This window comes from Protopterus annectens, chromosome 3.part1 (assembly GCF_019279795.1).
Source record: "Protopterus annectens isolate FY-2018-M chromosome 3.part1, PAN1.0, whole genome shotgun sequence".
In the NCBI taxonomy this organism is placed as follows: Eukaryota; Metazoa; Chordata; order Ceratodontiformes; family Protopteridae; genus Protopterus; species Protopterus annectens.
In genome coordinates, this window is record NC_056732.1 from 1,643,197,299 (window position 1) to 1,643,223,880 (window position 26,582).

Sequence of the window (26,582 nt, forward strand, 5' to 3'; positions counted from 1 at the left end):
CTGTAGATTTTACTTACTTACTTATACCATACTATTTTTTTCATATTAACAGATTTTTCCTCACTGACTCTGCATAATAATTAAACTAACTCTCACTAATGCTTGCAGGAATATTTTCTACGCAGTGCTAACTATGCAGTGCTAAGCCTTCTGTTCGGTAGTAGGTCCAGATGCTGCTTTTGTGTTCATAGCTAATACAGTAAAGGTTTATTTCAGTTAAGCACGTAGTATCAGAGGTAGACTTTAATTTGAACTCAACAATAACACTGGGACTCTTGATGTGCAAATTATACTGACAGCAGAGCTTGTTGCTATAGCAATATGTTGACAGTTACTGCATGATGTTTAATATTGCAAATTGCTGTTTCATGCTCAGTTCATTGGTAGTGTCTGTCGACTGTACCTTCAGGATTGGTGTATGCTGTTCATCGTTAACGATATTTGTCTGGTTTAGGAAGAAGAAATTGACGCTACTGAGAGCTATTCTGAACATGAAGCCCAGAGGTCTGTGACAGAGGTAAACAGAATGGAGGAAGAATTGACCAGGCAGCAACAGAGGATTGAGGAACTGAGCCAAGAACTGCAAGAAGCGAGAGCAATATGTGGTACAGATCAACTGCAACAGGTACAAGTCTCCATTGCTGTTTGTTGACAGAGAAAAGGAACAGTAAAAGTTATCACCAGGAGCAGTCAGAACAGTTCAGTTCAGACTTAACCATTCATGGTCCTTCCTACAGTTTCAGTTGCTTTTTCTTTTGGGGGTGTTGTATTAGCGCATTTTTTACAATGCATACTGAAGCATTGTGCTTTAACATAGTTCCAAGGAATTTGCTGTAGGTGTTACCATTCTTCTGAATTTAGAAGATGTCTACTGTATAAGAAAGAGAGAACATTCTTTTCAATTTTTTTCAGCTTTTGAACTGGATGTAAGAGTGTTAGTATAGTGAGTGAAAATCAGAACGTTTAATCTGTTATTTTTAGATATTATAAAATGAGGACAGCACACTGAAGACCCTTATTTCAGAAATTTTGGCTATGGTCGGAGCTGTCTGGTTACAGTAATTCATAAAGTAGCTGTGCATGGTCGGAGCTGTCTGGTTACAGTAAGATTCATAAAGTAGCTTTGTATGGTAGGAGCTGTCTGGTTGCAGTAAGATATATAAAGTAGCTTTGTATGGTAGGAGCTGTCTGGTTACAATAAGATATATAAAGTAGCTTTGTGTACTGTGCATCAAAATCCAGTAGCTGGTTTGTATATTAAGAGGGAATCCAGACAGGCACTATGTACTTACAGGTATACTGAATGAAAAAGTCTTAATACTGAACTTTAACAACTAATACTAGTCATAGTAACTAAACATTATGATTCACAGGAGAGCCGGATAGTTCATAGCCCTGTAATTGTGCAGGTAAGATGCACCTTCTGCCTTGCATGAATATATCTTTTACATAGATAGTGTACAATTTTTATACAATTTTCTGAGTAAAATCCTGAATACCTGGTTTATCATGAAGCCACAGTAAAGCCTATCACTATTTTACTGATACTGTTTGGCTTACCTACTTTTTAAACAGTGACTTGAAAATGGTAGTGCTTACTGTGCAGAAGGCATGTTACTGATATAAAATGGTTCATCAAAGTGCACAACATACACAGTGCCACAAACACTGTGTGATTGTGTTACACTTTTATACACAGTAATTTACCAATTAGAAAATCATGTTTCGTGCATAGAACTGAAATGCTTTCCCTGAGTTTATATTTTTTTGCTTGTAATGCTGAAAAGCAATGCAGGTCTTTTAGCAGCTCTACAAAGTGCTATTGGAACATCATAACCACTTTAATTACTCAGCCCCCTAATTGAGATGGCTTTAAAATGGAGATGACAGGATGAATAGTTTAGGGGAGTGTTCTATAGAATATATGTATTATTCTTGCCTCCCAGCAGCTTTTCATTTACTCTTTTGTTGCTAAAATAGGGCAAATTAGGCACAAGTGTATGTCTGCAGAGGTGACCTAGGACACAAATCATTCAGTCCTAACTGATTAGCTTGACACTACAGTCTGAAATTGGGAGTTCTAAAAAAGCAAACAAAAAGAACAGAATGCAACATTAAATCATAATATCATATAGAATAAGGAAACCCAGGTCTTAATGGAAGATAAGGGCTGCTTGGCCTATGTAGTTTGTCCTACCTCCTGCATAAATTGCAGAACCTGATTGACACAAGTTAATTTTATCTCCAGTTCTAGGATTGTCTTTGTCTTGGCCATATTTTCCTAAATTCTGAAACTGTTTAGACTCTGCTGCTTCTTTGAAAAGATTGTTTAAGTAATAAGCCACCCTTTCTTTGAAAAATTCTTCTTTGTGCCTTGCCTGAGCAAACCACTTTGTTTTTGTTCATTACTATTTTTTTTTTAATTTGCTATCCATTTGAAGTCTGCAGATTTTTTTTTTGAGATAAGCTCATTTAATACATTTAAACCAGATCTTAAGCAGTTTCTGTTGAATGATGCAAGTTGCAAAAGCTACATACTGAGTACCATTATCTAAAAGTGCTTTGTCTCAGTACCCAAGTACAGGTACTCATACCACTGTTAAATTCTGACTTCTCATCATTTCAACCATTTTCTCTGCGTGCACACACACACACACACACACACACACACACACACACACACACACACACACACACACACACACACACACACACACATCTGTCTAGCTATAATATATATATATATATATTTTTTTTTTTTTTTTTTTTCCTAATACTCTTTCTATGTGTGAGGGCATTTCTAAGAATCCTTTTGTATTCTGTGACAGGACCTTATCCTTCTAAACCATAGAGCCAGGACTTTTTCAGGAATATACACTGATTTCTTGTAGTCTTTCTTTGTAGATCTTTTGTTGAACACTGTGCATTATTTTTGCTGTCCTCTTGGCTGTATTCTACATGAGGCTTCTCTCTCTCTCTCTCTGACGTATTACATCTGACCCCAAGTCACTCCATGGAAGGCCACCACTATCCATGAAGTTTACAAGTCAAAGGTGGAATGGAAGTTGGTGTTTCCAGCTCTTTCTTCCACCTCACGCAGTTACACACTTGCAACTACAGTACTTGATCCACCTACTGCATGTTTTGTACAGCTGTTCATAAACAGTGATAATTTCCTGCTCTCTACTGCTGATTTCCTCTTTCTGTGCATTCTTTGGGTGCTTTATCACATTGTTTGCTGATTTTTAGATGATGTGATATAACTGACCTGAGTCCCTTTCCATGTATGTTGCTACTATTGGCTTCCTTTTAAGTGTGTACTCCATTCAAGGGAATATTGCTTTGAAAATATATTGTTTTATATTTTTTCCATAGGAATTAAGTCATTACAGCCTAGTGACACCTCTTGGTGTTTCTGCTGTTAAATCCTACTGACAACTCTAGACGTCAAGTATAACAAGGTATTAGAAGATTTCATCCTAAAGACTACACAAGTGCAGACACAACAGTATTGATATTTTACCTCTAACTAGTGCAGATTAAGAGATATTAATATTATTTGTATCCTGTTTATTTGTATTATAATAATTTTTGTATTTCTCTAAATGCCTCAACAATCAATTGACATAGAACTGCTTAATCTCATATGAAATCTTACAGCTGTATAATTTGTTGCTGGCAGTGTATGTGTGTATGTTTTGCTTGAATGGTTACTGAAATATAAGCTGTTCATACAATATTATCAAATCCATATTTACTGTGGTTATTGTGGCTTATAAAAGACAGTGCAAGACCTAGAAATAAAGTGAACACAGCAACTGTAAAGGTTACTTTGTGCTGCATAGTTTGTCATTTACAGATTTTCTTTGTGTATCACTGTTGCAGTCATTACATTTGGGTTATCTGCTTGCAGTAGCCCTCAGTCGGCCTGATTAACAAAGTCTTGGTCTGGTGCTGTCCCTTCTTCCATAATGTCAGATCGCCAGGGGTATAAAACATGCAGCCAACGCCATTACACCAGTCTTTCTTGCCATGCGGTGCCTGAAGCAGAAGCAGTTTGCAAGTGCCAGTCGGCCGACTCCTGAAATTTTCGTTTTTGAGTTTCAGAACTGAAGTCTTCAACTAAAGTGAAGTACCCCATTGCGGAAACTTTTTCTTGCTCCTTACCAATGTCAGTAAAAGTTAATAATTGCATTACTTATGGAAAGCAAATACCTCACAAAGATTTTCATTCGTACTGTATTCCTTGCCTGGGCCCTGACCATGACGTACCTTGCTGTCGGTTTTGTGCTTTACTTAATCAGCGCACTATCCGTTGTCGGTATATTTTCGCCTCTAAATATTTCAGTTCTCAGTTTAATTATTCAGAAATGTTGTCAGTTAGCCATCCGACTACCAGGATTCTGAAAAAATGCAAAGATAAAGACAGAGAAAAGCCACCTAGGTCCAAAGCTGCCGACGACGCTTCTCCTAAGCCAGTCACCAGTTCGCCGGTACTCAGCGAGGCGGTTTTGCAGCCCCTGATACCAACTACTTCTGATTCGCAGGCCTCTACTGAGACCCATTCGGAGTCCGGTATGCCGCGAGATGCTTCAACTGTGGAACCTGCGGATGTCTCTACCTTGTATGGGTCCGGAGCCGCTGTGCAGGCACCGGCTTCTGAGGGTGTATTCAGGCCTATGGACTTGCATATTAAACCGACGCCTCCTTCTTCATTTAGGCCTAAATCTTGAACCATGCCTATGAAACCGACGCCTAGGCCACATGCTCAGGCCTCTATGCCTAAAAAACAAATGATAAGAATGGCTGAAGTTCTTGTAACTTTAATCAGGGGAAGCCAACCTCTCCCTTCTAAGAGACCTAGGACTGAAGTTGTTTATGAATCTTCTGACCAGGAGTTTTCTGATTCTTCTGATTCTTCTGATGATCAGGATTTGCCCTTATCTACTTATGAGGATTCTGATGCAGAAGTCTTTGTTCCCCTCTGCTTCCCCTCCAGAGGATTTTTCTTTTGGTGAAACCTTACATACTCTAAGAAAGCTTTTCCACTGGGAAAGCCAGGATTTTTCTGATTCAAAAAAGAGGCTTAGGGATTTCTTACTCCTGCCTCAGCATAGGCCTTTAGCTATACCTCCTGTACTAGACATTGTTGATGATGCCTTTTCGGAATCTAGTTTGACCCCTGATTCTTTGCCTCCTGCTCCAAGAAAACCTGACAGATATTACAGGGTTCCTGATTCACACAAGTTTCTTTTTAAAAATCCTATTGCGGATCCAGGGACTATTTCACAGGGACCCAAGGGCATTAAGGCTACTACTACCAAAAATCCTACCCCTTCTGATAGAGACTTCAGGGCGCTGGATAGATGGGGTAAGAAGGTTTACACTTCTGCAACCTTGGCCATTAAGGCTTTAAACTGCCAGTTTCATATGTTAAAGTATCAACAACATGTTATTGGGTTGCTTAAACAGAAAATGATGTTGATTCCTGACTGTGATGAAAATAAAGAATTACAGGATTTAATGCATTCTGCTGAACAGATTGGTAAACATACTTTGCAATGTGGATTTGATTCATTAGAGGCCTCTTGCAGGACTGCTGTTACTGGGCAGTTATTTGAGTTGGAAATTAGGATGATTTTGAAGTTTAACACCCTGAAACCTTTTGGTTTGAATTTAGAATTGGGCATTTGATGAAACTTAACCAGTTTATTTCATTGATAGTATTTAAAGGTAATTTATTATGTTTATTTTCATACATAAATTTATTAACAATATATTTATAATAATAATATATATAAAAATGTACACATTTATTGAGATGAATATTCACTCAAAATGAAATTATTATAAGGTCACTTTAAAAAGTATATATGTTTCTCCTTTTTTGGAATTTATTAGTAAATTGATTAATTGATTGTTTAATTACTTACTATAAAAACTGCTACTGCGTAGCAATTAGTTGTGATCCTTGAAGGCGAATTGCCGAGGTACCAGGTCGTTTACATTAAAGGAGAATTGGAGAAGTACCGGCTGTTTGGTGTGTTATTTGAATTTTGTTCTTCACGTTGCTGTGTTTCTTCACTGCTGTTACTGGGTCTGTGCTCAGAAGGCATGCTTGGCTTAAGGAGCAATCTTTGCCTGATCATGTTAAAGCTAAACTGTTGGATGCTCCCTTAAATCAGGACCGCCTGTTTGGCAACAAAGCTGAGGAAGGTCTTAAAAAGATGGAAGATAAAGCTAAAGCTATGCAAACTGTTAAAGATTTCTTGCAAATTCAACCTTCTAGATTTAGTAGGCATTGGCCCGTTCCTTTCCAACCCCTTCCAGGTCTTCTCAAGCCAAACCAGACACAGCAGAAACCCCAGATTTCAGTCCCAGGGGACACACAAGACTAAGCAGTGGGGGATTTCCACACCCAAATCTGGGAGTAGTAAGACTCCCCCTATGGAAAACTGTCTCATTGACTTGCTTTTAAAACTTCCAAGCACTTCCCAACTGAGTGCTCTTTTAGGCGGAAAGATTGGTCTGCAGGCCAGAAACTGTGAACTCATTACCCAGGACAAATGGGTTTTAAATATAGTGTCCCAAGGATACAAATTTCACTTTCACACGTTACCAACACCAAGCAGGTGGCCAGATCTACCCCCAAATTAGCGCGCAGAGCTCCAAAATCAAGTTCTCTCTCTCTTAAGCATGGGGGCTATTCATTTGGAACCAGAAGTGGAAAAGGGACAAGGTTTCTATTTGAGACTTTTCCTGCTACTCAGAAAAGGCAATACATGGCGTCCTGTCCTGGACCTTTGTTCTCTAAACACCTTTCTGGTGATTCCAAAATTCAAAATGCTGACTCTTCACCAGCTGCTTTCTATGCTAGGCAAAGATGCATGGTTGGCAACACTAGACTTAAAAAAAAGCATACCTGCACATCCCCGTCAGGGAGTCTTGCAGAAGATACCTACGCTTCAAAGCAGGCTACATGCACTATCAGTTATCTGCACTGCCCTTTGGCTTATATACTGCACCCAGGGTGTTCTCAAAGTGCCTACCTCCAGTCATTGCATTTTGCAGGCAAAGAAATATTCAAATATACGCATACTTGGACGATAGTCTAATTCAGGCAGAAAGCCAGGACATACTTTTGAATCATCTGGCCTTTGTTCAAAGGGTGCTGACTTGTCTGGGGTACACCATAAACGAAAAGAAATCACACCTGGTACCCTGTCAAAAAATTATATTCCTGGGAGCAAGATTGAATGCAACTTCCCAGATGGCTTTTCTCACGTCAGAGAAACGGATTCATTTGGTAACCTACTTCAAACAAGTGGCCCCAAAAACCCAGCTATCTGCAAGGCAAATACTGCAAGCCTTGGGGTTTATGGCCTCCTGCATTCTTCTAATTCCATATGCAAGGCTGCATATGAGGAAACTACAATGGTATCTCAAAAGCTTATGGTGTCAACATTCACAGGATCTAGAAGCAGTGATTCCTATCATGTCTTGCCTACGCCTAGAGTTCCTTTGGTGGGCAGAGGTCTGCCACCAAAACAGGGGACTACCATTCACACTACCCCCTGCTGCCCAAACCTTAACAACAGACGCATCAGATTATGCATGGGGGGGCTCAACTGGCAGGGAAGTGCATTCAGGACAAATTGAACCCAAGTCAAATGCACCTGCACATAAATCAAAAGGAAATGTTAGCTGTATAGAATGCTCTAACAGCCTTCAAGGACCACATTCTACCAGGACAACTAATGGTAAAAACGGACAACACCACTGTCATGTGGTACATAAACAAGCAGGGGGGGTACATATTCTTACCCCCTCTGCAGACTAACCATGGCATTGTGGAACACAGCCTTGAGCTACCAAGTGAATCTACAAGCTCAATTCCTGCCAGGAAAACTAAATACGCTGGCAGGCGGACTAAGCAGAAACCTCATGGACCCACACGAGTGGAAACTGGAACCAAGGATTTTCAACATGTTGACAAGCAAGTGGGGGTGCCCAGATATAGACATGTTTGCCTCCCCCCAGAACCATCAATTGGACAAATTTTGCACAAGGATTCCCCACAAGCTAGCTTGGAAAGTGGATGCTCTATCCTTCAGCTGGAAAAAACAATCAGTTTATGCCTTTCCTCCTCTGCCTCTGCTCTCCAAGGTACTACTAAAGATCAAACAGGACAAGCCAAGGACGATTTTAATTGCACCAGACTGGCCACGCCAACACTGGTACCCCCTCTAGCGCAGTGTGTCATGCTTGGCCCCATGGCACCTGCCTCAGACTCCTTCCCTGTTGTCTCAGCAGGAGAACCAGATTCTGCACCCTCAGCTGCAAACCCTGAACCTAGCAGCCTGGCTAATTACCTAATCTCTCCTTACCATCCCTTAGGAAATCAGTAATGGATATCATTTTAGAGGCAAGGAGGCCTAGTACTAGAAAATCTTATGCTGCAAAATGGAAAAGATTTTGTGCCTGAAATCATTCTCAAGGGATGAGCACAGCAGTGCCCACTTTAATTCAGATTCTACAATACTTGACTGAGATGCTTCATAAGGGCTTGTCCTTTTCCTCCATCAAAATTCATGCCTCAACCATTTCAGCTCATTACAGCACAGAGCCTCCCCTCTTCTCTCAACCACTGCTCAGGCAGTTCCTCAGAGGGGTCAAAAATTTAAGGCCACCCAGGAGAGCTCCAACTCCAGCCTGGGACCTTAACTTTGTCTTGGAGAAACTCACTCTTCCTCCTTTCCAGCCAGCTGCTACTGCAGATTTAAAATTCCTTTCCTGGAAAACAGCTTTCCTTTTAGCAATCACTTCTGCAAGAAGGGTATCTGAATTACAAGCCCTTATGGCAGTGGAGCCTTTCATCATCTTTCATGCGAACAGGGTGTCCCTCAGAACCAATCCCTCCTTCATGCCCAAGGTGGTATCCAGTGTGGCTCTTAATCAGTCCATTCATTTGCCTACCTTCTTTCCTAACCCACTAAACAAAGGGGAAAACGGATACTGCACTCCTTAGATGTGCACAGACAACTTAGATTTTTCTTGGACATGACTAAACCTCAAAGGAACTCTGTACAACTGCTGGTGGCATTTGCTGCAGGGACAGAGGGGAAAGCTATTTCAAAGCAAACCATTTCAAAATGGATAGGCCACTGCATTAATTTCTGCTATAAGCACCATGGAAAACCTATCCCACAGGGCATCAGATCCCATTCAATCAGGGCTGCATCTACCTCCACAGCCTTTCTCAGGGGCATTCCTACCAGGAACATCCTAGAAGATGCTACCTGGAGTTCTGCACATACTTTTACCAAGCATTATCATTTGCCAATTTTCTCTAAATCCAGAGCTGGCTTTGCCACTGCAGTCTTGCAGGGTCTTATAACTGGTCCTAATTCTATTTAAATTCCTCCTCCCAACCTTAGCTTTGGGAATCTACCCAAATGTAATGACTGCAACAGTGAAACACGAAGAACATAGTACAGTTGTGTACACTTACCATAAATGTAGATGTTTGAGTGTATTCACTGTTGCAGTCCTGGTTACCCTCCCTCCAGCCCCCTTTCTTCTTTTGGCTAAACCTCTACTCTCCCTTACTATGCTCAAAAAGCTTTTTGTTGTATTTGCTTTTTTGTTGGAGGTATATCCTTGTAATTATAGATTTAATTGCTTCCCATTAGGGGGCACCTGACATCTGGGGCAAGAAAAACTGATGTAATGGCGTCGGCTGCATGTTTTATACCCCTGATGACCTAATGTCATGGAAGAAGGGACAGCATCCGAAGCAGGACCCAAGATTTTGTTAATCAGGCCGACTGAGGGCTACTGCAAGCAGATAACCCAAATGTAATGACTGCAACAGTGAATACACTCGAACATCTACATCTATGTTAAGTGTACACAACTGTACTTTTTCTGGTAACTTTCATGGTTCTAGAGATATGAGCATTTGTTTAAACTGTGAGGCAGTAACTTAATTTTATTAAAATGCTCAGGCCACACCCAGTGGGAGTTAAGAGTTAAAACTCAAAAGAGCTCTGCTGCAGAAAATGAGTTAATTTTGCTATATTAGACCATCCATGTGGCCTCTAGTCCCCTGATCATCTGTCCCTATCCTCCATTGGCCGATTGATCATCATCTTTTTTCCCAGTGTTCAGGAACACCCTTGATGGTGGGAAGTAAGAATCCTGACTCTCATCTGAAAGAAGTACTCTGCCTTTAGTCCCTAATCCTTCTTCCTGGTAGCTAGATGTTCATACACCCACTGAAGCAGGGGCATGCAGTTAGGACCCTGAGGTACCACTGTTCTACCCTTACATTACATGCTTTGGTACTGTCTTCTACTGGATGTCAGTACAGCAGTGGACCAAACCATTGTCCTCTGTCCCAACATGGTCAAGCATTTAGATCGGCAGGGACACTAAATTAGGTTTATTAAAAAAATCTGGTTTTGTCACTTGTAACTCCATGATATATGTAATTTCTAGTCAATCTTCTTCTTCTTTCTCCTTTTCCCGGTTAGGGGTCGCCACAGCGGATCACCTGCCTGCTCATGATTGGCAGTGGGGTTTTAAGGTGTCGAATTGCCAGCCCGGCGCCCAACCTCCAACAGAAGGCACACACACACACACACACACACACGCATTCATGCCTAGGGCCAATTTAGAGTGTCCAATCCACCTACAGCATGTCTTTGGGATGTGGTAGGAAGGAAGGAGGAAACCCACATGACCACAGGGAGGACATGCTGACTGTGCACAGAAGACACCTCAGCCATCATTATTATGATTAAATTATAACTTTTTGGATGCATGTACGTGTTTGTTTCTCAAATATTGAAATAGTTTATAAGTTACAGAACAGATAAAGCAATCTAAGGCTTAGAAACAGAAGAAAAAGAAATGCATTTTTCAGTGAATAGGTTCTCTGGTATGACATACCAAATTTCCCTGAAAAGTCTTGTTTGAAGAAGGACCCATTGTTGCATATTAACTCTGTGTTTTGAACAGATTACATACATGAGTTTTATTATTCAGTATTCCATTTTTAACAGAAGATTCAGCATTCCGCCACAAACATTTATTATTCCATACTTTCGTAACAGTTCAGCAGTCACAGTCCCTGACAAGTTGCCAGGAGACATGATTACCAGGAATGCAGTATAGGCATTATTTCTGAAGTCCTCAAGATACAGTTGTAGGGACTTTCTCATTTGTTGTTATTGTTGCTGCACTAGTTGAGGGGTGCCAGTTTTAGGGACTGCTCTGGGATGGCAGATGAGTAAAGACTGCCCTGGGGTGACAGATGACTTGATAAGGTTCTGTATACTATAAGTATGACTGCAGATACTCGCACTGTTTTAGTCGTAGAATTATTTAGTCTGTACCTTACACACCAAACTGCTCTTACTAAAATGGCAGAGCACCACTTCGAGTATCTTGATGGTGATAACATAGTGTTTATACTGACTGCTCTCAAAAGACAGGAAGAATGCACATTGTAGTAGTCCAGATAAGGGTACAGCGTAGATAAAGTTTAGATGGCAGGTAGTCACTTAGGGGAATAACGAACAGTGTGATCAATGGTGCAAATGGAGGTGAGTAGTAAAAGGCAGCAGATATGATGACAATGTAATCTGCTTCAGCAATATCTTTTGTAAGATATTTTCTAAATTGTGGATTCAGTGCATATGTCTTATTGAAGGTTTATGAAGTAGCAAATCTACTTGCGTTTAGGAAGAAAGTAAAAGGCCCCGGAATTAGGCATATAGATGTAAATGGTAGAAAGGCATTTGCTGATCTTAACTGGACAAAATCTCTTCAAAAAGACACAAAAGTAGAGCCGGATTGTACTTAAGTATGATTAAATTGTATTTATATATTAGTGAGCCTAGGCTTGAAAGTATTTGTTTAAACTCTCTCTTTTGATTCTGTTCAGCAAGTTTGATGTGTCATGTATATTTTGTGCCTGTATTGTGTGCTCTCTATATCTTTTTTAATGTTTTCTACATCTTACTTTATTGTGTAATTGATTAAATATTGCACCTTCTAGTCTGTGCTGTGACTGAAAAGAATCCGAATATCACTTCATTTACATGAAGAACAAATAATAATTAAATATTCTGTACATCCCATATTATTTGTGTGTCTGTCTGTATATCAAGAGAAAGTATATATGAAGTTCAAAAAGTTCCAACAAATATGAGCCTGCCCAGTAAATGAAAACCAAATAACCGAAAACCAGACAAGGAAGTACTGCACGCAGAAGTTTAATTCACAAAATTAACGCTGAAAATTTGACAAGGTGTTTTCATCCAGGAACCTCCCGGACTTCTTCAGACAAGATATTTAACATTTCTGAGTACAAACTTATATATCCTTACCCTTAATTGATTAATTAATCAATTAAATCTTAAAATCATATAACTAATTTAATAACAATTCTTAAAATGAATAAATAAAATGTATATAAATATAAAACTCACACAATTAATATAATTAATATATATCTTGCATATATTATGTTCTAATAGTATCAAATGTGTACATATAAATAAATGAATATGACAACTTCATAATGGCTGTTAAAACAACCATTATAGAGGAAAGTATACATGAAGAATCTATTGCATATACACACCATTTCCTAAAAGGACATTTCTATAATTTGGCAGATCTAAGCTTTAAAAGAGGTAGAACTGAGATAGAATCATTAAGCCCTGGTGCTTTATTAGCTTCCAACATAATCTGCCATAATGTTACCCTGAATTCTAATTTGGTTTCCCAGGGACCCCGTTACTTCTTGTGGAACCATCTATATTACAGAAAAAAGAAATTGTGCATTGCTGCACTCTAATGTATGTTTAAACAAAGCATTTGTACTATTCTTTTTTCTCACATTATTGTGGTGTTCGTAGAGTCTGCGTTTAAGTTGACTTTCAGTTTTACCTATATAAAAGGCATCGCAGGCACCACATGTAACTAAATAGACTAGTCCCTTAGAATTACAGTTGGAGTAATTTTTATTGTATATAGTTTTATTTCTTGCAGGTACACATACTTCTTCCCCTTGTAAAATGTATTTATATTGATTGCATGCATCACATTTATATGCCCCCCTCCTTTTTTGTGTAAATATCTGTGTATTAGCTGCCTGTTCTAATACATTTTTAATGTTTTGTCCTTTTTTGAAAATAACCTTTAAAGGTTTGTTCTTAAATATTTCTAAATCTGTAAATTCAGGAAACTTTTTCCACTCTCTTTCAAGAGTTGATTTAACCAAGTATGCTGTTCCACTGAAATTAGTCACGAAGGCTCTACTAAAGTCCTCCTGACTTGTTTTTTGTACTGTAATTTGTTTATGAATCAATGGTCCTGAACTCAACATAGGTTTATATTTGTCTTCTCTCCCATGTATCACTTCCGTCTGTATACTATTAATCAGAACTATAGGGTAGCCTCTATCTATACACATTTTACTTAATACCTTACATTCATTCTGAAAACCAGAATCCAGAGATGTCATACGGCTAACTCTGACATATTATCCCTTGATGATACTCTTTTTCTGATAGTAAGGGTGTGTACTATTGTAGCTGATATATGTGTTGGAAAATGTGGGTTTTCTATAAACCACCAATTTGAATCCTTGGCCAGTATTAAGTATAGTCACATCTAAATAATTACATTTTTCTGATGTTACCTGGTGTGTAAATTGCAAAAAAGTAGTGGTTTCAGAAAGATAATTCATAGATTTTTCCAACAATACCCTATCCCCTATCCAAAAAATCATCAAGGTACCTAGTATACAGTTTCCAGTATTGTGAGAAAGGGCAAGTATGAATAAATTTAGATTACCATACAGATAAAATAATATCTGCATAGGTGGGGGCACGACTGGCCCCCATAGCAACTCCCTGTTCTTGCCGGTAAAATTCTCCTTCAAAAAACAGGAAATTGTTTCTGAGGACCAAGTCTACTAGTTCCAATAACATAATATAATATATGCAAGATATATGCAAGATATATATTAATTATATTAATTGTGTGAATTTTATACTTATATATATTTTATTTATTCATTTTAAGAATTTTTATTAAATTAGTTATATGATTTTAAGATTTAATTGACTAATTAATCAATTAAGGGTAAGGATATATAAGTTTGTACTCAGAAATGTTGAATATCTTGTCTGAAGTAGTCCGGGAGGTTCCTGGACGAAAACGCCTTGTCAAATTTTGAGCGTTAATTTTGTGAATTAAACTTCTGCGTGCAGCACTTCCTTGTCTGGTTTTCGGTTATTTGGTTTTCATTCACCGGGCAAGCTCGTATTTGTTGGAACTTTTTGAACATAGTGTCATGGAGCTTTTGGAAGAGTTGAATTCACCGTCGTACAGCCCCAATGACGGTCGAGGCCAAGAGATGGGTGAAATACGCAGAATTTCAGATCAGTTAACACAACTGATGAATATACTGACCCCTATTGGTCGAGGGGTAGCGTTGCTACTGTCCAATACTGGCTTGCCTGGCAATCAGGAAGCATTAGGCAGCAATGAACGGATATCGAAAGAAAACAGCACAGTAAACCAGGGTTCAGGGTCAATGAATGGTTCTTGGAACAACACGCCTACGATTTTACGTTCCCAAGGAGGCAATGGGAACATACAAGACTCTAACAACCGACCCAGTGAAGAAACGGAGATGAACGAAAATCAAGGCCGCCAGAATTTAAACAAGGAGTAACCAAATTAGAATTCAGAGAAACATTATGGCAGATTATGTTGGAAGCTAATAAAGCACCAGGGCTTAATGATTCTATCTCAATTCTACCTCTTTTAAAGCTTAGATCTGCCAAATTATAGAAATGTCCTTTTAGGAAATGATGTGTATATGCAATATATTCTTCATGTATATTTTCCTTTATAATGGTTGTTTTAACAGCCGTTATGAAGTTATTTATTTGTCATATTCATTTATTTATATGTACACATTTGATACTATTAGAACGTAATATATGCAAGATATATATTAATTATATTAATTGTGTGAGTTTTATATTTATATATATTTTATTTATTCATTTTAAGAATTTTTATTAAATTAGTTATATGATTTTAAGATTTAATTGATTAATTAATCAATTAAGGGTAAGGATTTATAAGTTTATACTCAGAAATGTTGAATATCTTGTCTGAAGAAGTCCTGGAGGTTCCTGGACGAAAACGCCTTGTCAAATTTTCAGCGTTAATTTTGTGAATTAAACTTCTGCGTGCAGCACTTCCTTGTCTGGTTTTCGGTTATATATGAAGTTCACACCGTCATCTCCTCCACTCTACTCTGTTATTGTTTATGTACATGTTGAACATATGTATTTGATATGTTGATTTCTTATGTTGCATACTGTTTTTGATGCACCTTTTCCTAATGTAATTCTGCCTGCTGTGAGGTATTCTCTACTATGTTCTACTTACTGCAGTATCCTTGTTTTATCTGTATTTCTGTTCATTTTTCCTGAACTGATGCTAAAATTGATCTTTTGTGATCACGACTCTATTCCTGTCAATAAAATCAAATAATTAAAGCTAGTTGTAAGAATGAGCTAATTCCATGATTTTTAGAACATATTTAGTAAATTGTATGTTATTTTTTCTTTTACTAATAATTTTGTATTACTGGCTTTAGTTTGGTATTAGCTGCCCCATGGTGCTTTCTAGATAATACACTTTGAAGAAGAACTGGATCACACGTTGTCTTTTTAGACCAGGCAGATGTTATCTATAAGAAATGGAATCTATGAAAATTCCTGAAGTGTCTCCGAATGGCTTCTTTGCCAGCCTTGTGATTTTTCTGTTAAGAACTCCTGTGTTTTCAAGTTGTTTCAGGTGGCTTATTTGAATACTACAAAATGTAGTGTTTTATTCAATAATGGGTCAGATTTGTGTGGCAAAAGTGACCCTGGCATGACTAGGCTAGCCCTTTAGAATGAGATTGGCTATGGACATTGGTAGATGTACACCGGTCAAAGTTTAAATTGTTGTTGCCTGTTAGTATTTGTAGCTCTTTACTAGTGGCTGTGTTTGTAATTTGACCATTTATTTTGTAATCATAGTCTCTGTTCTTTTTTCCTAAGTCTTATGATGATTTATTTATTGACATTAAAGACAAGATCATTACTACTACAGCAGGTATGTATTTTTTATTTAGCCTCTTGGAGAACTTAAGTATTTTTTACTGAAGTTATTTATACCTAGTTTACTGCCCTCTGCATACTTGGCTATCCAGAGATAATTTCATATGTTTATTGCTGAGAAGAATTGCCTAAAAGAATTGGCCCCAGTACAGGAGAGCCTTTTGGAACAGCACTGCAACCCCCCCCCCCCCCACACACACACACACACCGATATGGATGGATAGTCTCCTAACTTGTTACTTCATGTTGCTCAATTAATGTTTTCCCCATTGAACTATGGAAGGGCTGATGTTTAATTTAGCAATTATGCCTTTGTATAAGGAAGTACTACTGCTACATCTTCAAAGAATGCCATGAGCTTTGGAAGACAAGCTCTCCTATCACAAAATTTTACTTTTCAATGTGTAACAGAAATAAAAATAGTTCCCATGTATCATTTTGGATAAGTTCCATTGTAGCTCTCTGCATGATTTTACAAAGAATATTGGTCGGACAGGTGGATCTGCTCTTTTATCTTCCCATGAGTTGGTCTCATGAGCTGAACATGTACTATGTTTAGGTGTTTATGAGTGGAAAGCTGGTTTGCACTGAAAGCTCTTGTTTCCATAGTAAAAGCAGATTGGCTTTACATTTTGGCCTTCTTTGTTAATGGGTATTACTAAGTAGAGCCATGTAGTAACATTTTACCTGGCATCAATAATAGGACCTTCATTAGGATTCCCTAGATTTTGTGTTAAAAACTTACCAGGTGTGCTGTCTACTCCCATGGAACTTTCCTTGGCATCTGCTCAGGATTGATCATAAAATGAATGAATTTAACAGTCTTGCACACCAATCTGTATTTAACTTAGTAGTAATGTTGATTGCGTGTTTATACATTCATAGGTGTTTACCTTGGGTAACAACCACAAGGGCCTTTTTAAGCATAGCCATGCATCCCATATCTCTGACAAGTTCTGATGCCATTGAGAAGTGTCAGTAGGGGCTTGGGAGGTGAAACATTTACAAGCAGGGGCCCTAGGAGATGAACCATTTAGAGGCTCCCTGTGTCCATTAGATACATAGCTACTAAACCATGGATGCATTTCTTGTTCCCCATCCATCTGTCCAAGTTGGAGTTCAATAGGGTTAGGGAGTAACTCTACTTCACATGGATGGGGAGCCTGTTCCAGAGATGGGGTAGTCTCTGGGATACATACAGTATAATTTATTAATAGCCATCCAGTAGTGTGAACATTGGCTCTAGGTGATTATCACTGTTGATTATGAAAGGTTTTCATTTTATTTGTGGCAGTATGACATTTAGGCTTTTTGCGCAAGGTTGCTTTGAATGCCGCCATCTATGTACTTTGTCATTTTTTTATACTTTAATAGTATGAATAGAAGGAACATCTTTTTGAACCTCCTTATGATGCAAAATGTTCGTCTTGAGTTCCTCTGCAGAGGTTAACAGTTGGGATTTATTATTCTGTCACCCTTAGTTTGGCATATTTTTCTCTCTTGGTGGGAGCACATGTACCTCTTGCTCATAAATGTCTTTTCATCATGCTTCAGGATAGCAGATGACTAGACCTGACGTCTCTCAGCTATTTTATGTTACTATGTCTTTCCTGCTGCACTTCCTCTCTTGTACATGCTCATTCTAAAAACCACACTAATTAGAGTGTGTATATTGTTCAAGGTATAGCGGGGTGGGGTTGGCCAGGTCTTTTTATCTTCCCATGAGATGTTCTTGTGAACCAAACATTTACTATGATTAGCTATTTCTATGTGAAAAGCTGATTTGCAGTGAAAGCCATTGTTACCTAGTAAAAGCAAATGGGCTTTACATTTTTAGCTATTGTGACTTTGAGAAGTTACTTTGCAACTGCGGTAATGCAAGATTATTGGCCACCATCCAGATGGACATTACTATGTTTAATTTTATATCAATTACATTGGAATAACCAAAGCACCACATGAAATCCTTATAGGGTTAGAGTTTCATGAAGGCATGCCATTGCAGTCATCTCCTGTTTTCATCTGAGCATGAAAGTTAAACCTTACAGCGGTCTAGAAAATAAAAGGATAAAATTATGAAGGAATTCTTGGAGTTGACAGAAGAGAGTCAGAAACCATAAATACATTTTCAGAGTTATGATGTCTGTTATACATTTTTAAGTACCTTTATTAAATTTCGCACAATTTAAAAAATGGCATGGGTACATATACAGTTACAGAAAACAAGCCATAGTGAACACTTTTCCTTAGGTTCACCCATTATTTTATATATATCCCATCGATGCCCAGATTGGAGTTGGTTGACTGTTACAGAATGTACTCTCTTAGTCATGAGAGACCCTTGTTAAGGGTGCTCAACCGTCACTCACAAAAGCTGTTGCATAATTAGTAGCCTTTTAGAGAACTAGATCATCACCCTGACGTACAAAGCCATGTCAAACCCAGAATTAATGGACATGCTCCACCTCAAAAAATCCAAGTCCCTTAGAGCTACATGCTCCAGGGACCTAAACCTCAGCATAAAAATAAATACGACATGCTGGAGGGACAGATTCATTTCCCAGAGGCTCCCCTCACTCTGGAATAGAATCCCAATTCATGTTAGACATAGCCCCTCGCTGACCCTCTTCAAGCGAAATTTGGACGCATGGATGGGAAATCGCAAATTTACCCCTGGGATCTCCCCAGTGTCCCTGTTGACAGAGGTACAGCAAACTAATCTTAAAAGGGTACCTTCTGTGACCTACTTTACAGAGGCACAGTAGACTACTCTAATAGGCAGGCGGAAGCCAAATACACTCTGGCTAGGCTTATAAATTCCCTTGGGCAGATAGCCTAGTATCTACCTGTGAACCTATAAATATATATATATATATATATATATATATATATATATATATATATATATATATATACATATGTATATATAAATTATATATATAGATATGTGTGTGTGATTTTTACTGTGCCATTCACTTCAATATTTTGAAGGTCCTGCCTTTGATTAAATTTCACTTTTGCTTGTAATGTACTTTATGCAGCTTTACATCCATGATTTGGTTCCAATATGGGACCTCCCCAAGTGAAAAGGAGACTCCTTTTAGTGTCTGCATTTTGTGATTTTGTGTTGCTATACAATATGGACAACTGGACCATCTCAGATGGATGCTTTCACTGCACTGTTTTTTATCTCTGTTTGTTGAAACAGAAAGGCATCGATGACATGTCTATATTATATATGTGAAGCTTCAAAATTTCGAACCTCATATGCTCGACAACATATGAGCGAAACTTGAATGTTCAAATATATAAAAAAACAACACTTAACGCTTTGAGCAGGGGGGACAAGCCCCCCTGAACCCCCCACACCCCCCCTACTTAAGTATACCAACTCCAAGACTGCACTTCAGTGCAGAAAAGGGAAATGTTCCCATTCTGCGCATATGGAGCTGTTGCCTTTCACCTTATGACTTTTCAAAGTTCGATCATATGATGTCGACCATATGACATTCAAACTTTGAAACATTTGATAATTTAATAGGGACCCATCGATGCCCAGATTGGAGTTGGTTGACTGTTACAGAATGTACTCTCTTAATCATGAGAGACCCTTGTTAAGGGTACTCAGCCGTCACTCACAAAAGCTGTTGCATAATTACTAGCCTTTTAGAGAACTAGATCATCAAGTCCATCAGAGCTGCTGCCATCTATTTATATACCCTTTCAAGTGTTATTCCCTGTGTATCCAATGTGACTTGTAACCGTCATTCACCCAGTAAACAGTCCAACTGCACATTGTCCTAAAGCATGAATGGCATATGTGTCAACTTCCTGTGTCAGTGTCTGACATTGCTACTTGTTATTTTGATGTAGTCTGTGGCATGAGTCTCCCTGCAAGATACAATTGTTATGTGAGGTGTTCATCACAGCAGTGTGCCTAAAAATAGGTGACTAGGTTTTCCACTAGATCATTCCAAAAGGTCCTGACACAGTTTCCCACCTTATCTTTGACCCTAGGTCAGACCCCTTGTATAGTCAACATTTAAATCACTGTTACAGTAGCCTGAGCTATTTGGGGTCTACCTCCTGTGGCTGGCTAGCTTTCAGAACTTTAGGGCATCTTCCACTAGCTTGAGGGTAGCTCCTTATAAAGACAGTTGGAATGCCAGTTTCTTCAGTACTTTTTTGATGCTGAGGAGCGCTCCTTCGGCAGGCCTCCTGTAACTGTCAGTTGGCTAGTTTCAGGGCTGGGCAGATAAGTTCCCCATTGGGAAAAGTATTCCTCTAAAATTAATTTTCTGAAAAAAATGTTTTGTATGAATAAAATGTTGTGTTTTCTAGGAAACTGAAAGTTTTTATGACTTTGTTGGTTTTTGAAAGGGACCTTTTGTGCAAATGCTTTTGTGAACCTTTTGTTTAAAAAAAAAGAAAAGAAAAAATGTTTTTTGACAGAATATTCCCACAAGTTTGTAGTTTTGTGTATTTGAGGTAGGATATTGTGCTTGTGGGCGACTGTCAGTGATTTTCTTATGCCTATACCTTTTTCTCTACTTTAATCTGTACCGACTTATCCATGCTTCTCTAGCCAGCTTTGAGGTGTCGTTCTCATATAACCTGTGGAACAGTTACCAATCCCCACAACTTTAATTTAACTGTCCTCAAGAATAAAAAGTTATTAAGGAACCTTTGGGTATCAGTCCATCTCCAGTTCCGCCTCAGTCACTGGTAGGTGACTTTGCTCTGACTACCCTTGGTTCCTCACACCGTTTAGCTTTTACTCCGGTCCCTCTGGTGTTGCACCTGTATCCATCAAGAACTGGGGGGCAACTACATCTTCTTTTACTATAGATATACTCTTGTCATACAAATGAGAACCACTCGGTTTCAGGAGAAAGTGATGGGTGAAGGTTCACTCAGTATGGATAGGGAATCTCAATCTGGAATGAGTATATCTCCTACGGGTCACTGATTTTCCAGGGTTTTCTGCAGTAAAGAGGAATATTGTGATAAAATACTGCCTTCTCCTATGTTTAATTCCTTGGACAGGAGAGATGCTTGGATTTGCTGATGAACTCATTTCTTTCTGCCTTTTCCTTGCCAAATTCTTTTTCTTTTTCTTTAGGTATGAAAATAAAGAATTCCCTCTCATTTTGACTGAGATTAGAAGTCAGAAGAGCAGGCATTACAGAGGAATGGTTGTACTGATTTTTTTTCAGTCTGAACAGTCTAATTTTGAAGCATGGATGTCTTACCTCCTGAAAGTCTACCTTTTTCTAAAACTTTTTTTCTTTTAAACACCTTTATTAAATTATCACGACAGACACAGGCACACATGCATTATTAGAAAAGAAGACAAACCATATCAACATTTATCATTCATGCGTTATTCATTACATATACTTTTTCTGTTTAACATTTCACTCCATTACATAATTTGTTCATTTCTTGCCTACCCTTAAACCTCACTCCTCCTCTTGAACATTATTATGCATGAATTGTTGTCACAATTTCTATTTATTTCTTATGTCATTTGCTCCTTTCATTTCTAGAGTTCCCACCTTAGTGGTTTAATCTCCCTTACAATATTCAGTATTTCAGTTTAAGTTTCAGTTAGTTTAGATTTTGATTACCATTTTCTAGTAATTACTTTTTTAGGTAGAAAATTGGGAAGGCCTTGCTGTGTATCCCAGCTCAAAATAATAATTTCCTTAGTTGCAGCCATTTACTTCCCCAACATTTCTGACAAGAGTACTCTTTAGGGAATTATTGAAATCTGCCCACTTATACTCCTAGAAACACATTTCCAGTCACCTGTATGTCTTCCCTCATACCTCCAGCATTTGCTGTTTACCTGTGGAGAAATTCTATGAAGTCTCTTTAAGGTATGAAAATAACTATGCAAGCTCTTCTAATTAAAAATTCTAAACCCTCTGGGCTTGTTGCATACTTAGCAGCCATACACATATCCTTCCATTGTTCTTTTGTAAATTATCTTTCCAATAATTTCTAACGTCCTCTGATTGATAGTTGTAGTTATGCAGTGTTTTATATGTCCTACAAATCATTCCCTTTTAACAGCAGCTTTTTTCTAGACTCAATTAAAAGCTGTACTACAAGTGCAAGTTTTTTACTTAGGATTCCTCTATCCCTTTCTCTTTGTCCGTACTGCGATATCAGTCCCTAGTAAGGAAGGAAAACTTCTGTGTGGGCCTCATCCCACGAATATTACCTTTCCCTCTCTAGTTATTTGCTCCCAGTATCTACCTTCCTTTTCAGATTTTCTCCAGTAAATTCCACTTCCACCTTGCTTGTTTTCTATATCCCTTCTTGCAGTCATCCCTATTGCAAAATCTCCTTTATCCATTCACATGTTGGCATAGTTCTTAGAATATGTTCTACATCTTTATGAACATAGTACACTGGTTGGTATTTTCCTTAAGGATATGCATACAAAATCCTTCTTTCTCCTTATTTGTTGAACTTATTGCCCTGTTTCTTCATCATTCCTTTCCTTTTTGATTTATAACATTCTGCTTGCATTATGTTTATGAGCTTTAACTGCATTGCTAAGTATCCATTCAAATCAGGCAATCCTAAACCACCTTGTTCTATGGGGAGGATCAAGTTATCCCATTTAACTCTTGTGGCCTTCCCCTGCTGTTTAATTTCTTTACTTCTTTATTGTTATCAGAATTTCTCCCCTGGTTGATAAAATGTGCTCGAGCTTATTATAAAACTAAAGAGAATAAAGACGTTTTCACTGCTTGTAACTTGCTATCTGTATACATAATCGAGAGCTTCCAGTTTCTCAGGTTTTTGTATTACCTTTTATTTATAGTCTTTTCCCATGTATCATAAGAATCAGATGTCCTTCAAGGATGCATCTGCAGTCATCACATATGGGTTGTCCTGCCTCAGGCAGCCCTTCGGTCGGCCGGATTCCAAAGTCTGGGTCCGGCGTCGGCTGATGTCGCCCCTTCCCCGACGTCAGAGCGCCTGGGGTATAAAAACGTCAGCCGACGCCATCTTCCTCAGTCTTTCTTGCCGCGTGGTGCCCAAAGCAGAAGCAGTTCGCAAGTGCCAGTCGGCCAGCTCCTGTAATTCAGCTAAACCGAAGACTTCAAAAGCTAAGTACCCTGTTGGGGACTCTTTCTTGCCTCAGCCGATGTCAGATAAAATTAATAATTGTTTAACTTGTGGGAAACAAATACCTCATAAGGATTTCCACTCTTACTGTCTACCTTGCCTAGGCCCAGACCACGACGTCTCGTCCTTTTCCGCCTGTGCTTCCTTCAACCGACGCATTCTAAGACGTCGGTCGGAGTTTGCAGAGGAATTTTTTGGAGCTAGTTTTGCTTACAAAATGCCGTCGGAGACTCCGACTTCACATTTAATAAAGAAACGGAAGGACAAGGACCGACACACGCGGCCCGTGGTTTCGGCTGAAACCACGGCCAGGCCTACCGCGAGGGTCTCGGCTGAAACAGAGTCCTTGGTACTTCCATCCACTGAAACCGTACACCCGACAACCTCGGCCCCGGTGGCCACTACTGTATCGGTTGTTGAATCTCCATTGGAATCTGGTGTCCAGGAACCTTCAGACACCATTCCCTTAGACAAAACTACACCAGCACATGGTGCAACCAGGCCTCCTGCATCCATGTCTATTAAGGCATTCTCTAGGGCTAAAGCTGCTAAACACTCAAAATCTATGCCTCCCAGGGTTATCCCTCAGGGACCCACTACAGGTTCTCAGATCCTTAGTCTAGCAGAGGACCATATTTCATTAATTAGGGGCTCTCAACCTCATCCGGACAGGGGCTCTCAACCTCCTACAGAAAAAAGGCCCAGGGTTGAGCCCTCTGATCCCCTCTCCTCAGATGAGGCCTCTGATGGCTCTGCTCTCTCGGACTACCAGGAGGAGGCTTTTTCGGCCTACGAGGATTCTGATGCAGAGGAATCTATCCCTTCGGCCTCCCCTCCTGAAGAACTGTCTTTTGGGGAAACTCTGCACACTATGAGGGAGCATTTCCAATGGCAGGGCCAGGAATTCTCTGATTCCAGGAAGAGATTAAGGACCTTCTTGCATTTGCCTCAGCATAGACCTTTGGCTATTCCCCCTGTTTTGAATGTCATTGATGATGTGTACTCTGAGTCTAGCACAACCCCTGACACTCTCCCTCCGGCTCCTGCCAAACCCGATAGGTACTACAGGGTCCCGGAATCACATCTTTTCCTTTACAAGGCCCACTCTGCTGATCCAGAAACTATTTACCAGGGCCCTAAAGGGGTTGCAGCTGTCACTACAAAAAATCCACTCCCCCCTGAAAGGGAGTCCAGGGCTTTAGAGCGATGGGGTAAAAAAGTGTATACTTCTGCTACCCTTTCTATGAGGGCTTTAAACTGTCAATTTCATATGATACAGTACCAAGAGTATTTGTTAGATGAATTGCATAAAAAGCTGTCTTCACCTGAACCCCTAGATCGCAAGTCACTTCAGGATCTGGTACATAACTCTCAACAGGTTAGCAACCATTTCTTGCAGTGTGGTTATGATGCATTGGAAGCTTCATGTAGGTCAGCTATGACAGGTGCAGTCATACGTAGGCATGCTTGGCTGAAGGAACAATCTCTGCCAGACCATGTTAAAGCAAAGCTTCTGGATGCTCCACTGGAAAAGCAAAAGTTATTTGGCTCCACTGCTCAGGAGGTCTTAAAGAAATTTGAAGAGAAGGCAAAATCTGTACAAACAGTCAAATATTTTATGCAAGTCCAACCACCAAGATTCAGCAGAAATTGGCCTTCCAAGAACTGGTCCTTTCCAGACACAGACAGATTTCAGAGAGGCAAGAACAGGCGTGCCAGAGGTAGAGGGCAAGCTAGAGGCTCCTACAGAGGACGTCAGTGGCAGCCTCCCAACCAGAGAGGTAGTGCAGGGCCTACAACTGCTGCACAAGGACAGACTCAATGACTTTACTTTGACACCGCCAACCAGGGCTCAATTGGAAGCACCTTTGGGCGGAAAGCTTTCCTTATTTTCAGAAAATTGGCACATTATTACAAGGGACAAATGGACACTACAAATAATAGACAAAGGATACAGGTTCCATTTCCACACATTACCGAAAAGAAAATGCATGCCAGACTTGCCACCAAATCAAAGGGCAGAGGTTTGAAACAAATCTCCAACTTAATGAAAATGAAAGCAATAGAAAAGGTTCCTCTCTCAGAACAAGGCCAAGGATTTTATTCCAGACTCTTCCTTGTTCCAAGAAAAGAAAAGCAATGGAGGCCTATTCTCGACTTGTCCGCACTAAATACTTATCTCATTGTGCCAAAATTCAAAATGCTGACTCTACAGCAGCTCCTTCCCATGCTGGGCAAGGGGTCTTGGCTGGTAACTCTGGACCTCAAGGAGGCATACCTGCATGTCCCTATCAGACAAAGCTGCAGAAGACACCTCAGATTTCTTGCAGGTTCAGAGCATTATCAATTCTCAGCATTGCCCTTTGGCTTATCTACTGTGCCCAGAGTATTCACGAAATGCCTGGCATCAGTAATTGTACACTGCAGACTTCAGGGGATGCAAATATACCCGTATCTGTACGACTGCCTTATACAAGCGGACAGCCAACAAATTCTGGTAAAACACTTGAATTATGCCATTTACCTTCTTCAGGCCTTGGGATATACAGTCAACATTCACAAGTCAAGACTTGTACCATCCCAAAGAATAACTTTTCTGGGTGTAGATCTAGACACAACCACCCAAATGGCTTTCCTCACAGAAGAAAAACAAAACCAACTACCGGATTACTTCAAAAACCTGTCAAGACAAACTCAGCTGACTGCAAGGAAAATCCTGCAGGCCCTGGGTTACATGGCTTCTTGCATTCTTCTGATTCCTCAAGCAAGGCTACATATGAGGAAACTCCAATGGTACCTAAGGAGTTTATGGGCTCAGCACAGTCACAGCTTGGAAACTTTGATACCACTCATCCCATGCCTTCAAAGGGAATTTCTGTGGTGGGCTCGAGCAAGCCAGTCAAACAAGGGTTTGCCCTTCAGCAAACCAATAGCCAGCCAAACCATTACAACGGACGCTTCAGACCACGGATGGGGAGCGCACATGGAAGGAAGATGCATTCAAGGACTATGGTCACAAAAAGAGCTACGCATGCACATAAACCAAAAGGAAATGCTGGCAGTGATACATGCAATCGAGGCCTTCAAGTTATTTCTACATCAAGGCCCCCTGCTAATAAGGACAGACAACACTACAGTTATGTGGTACATAAACAAGCAAGGAGGCACCCATTCCTACCCTCTTTGCAGACTGGCAATGAATCTATGGGAACTTTCCTTGACACTCAATATACA

General features: G+C 39.5%; 1 protein-coding gene across 4 annotated transcripts in view; it reads left to right on the top strand.

Annotated features, from left to right (window-relative positions):
• Positions 1–26,582, top strand: part of AKAP9 (A-kinase anchoring protein 9) — a 3,155,794-nt gene that overhangs the window by 683,061 nt on the left and 2,446,151 nt on the right. For all 4 annotated transcript variants that reach the window (XM_044067665.1, XM_044067666.1, XM_044067667.1 and 1 more), the window contains one exon: positions 455–625. In XM_044067665.1, coding sequence (XP_043923600.1) covers positions 455–625 — 171 coding nt within the window. The remainder of the gene's footprint in view (positions 1–454; positions 626–26,582) is intronic.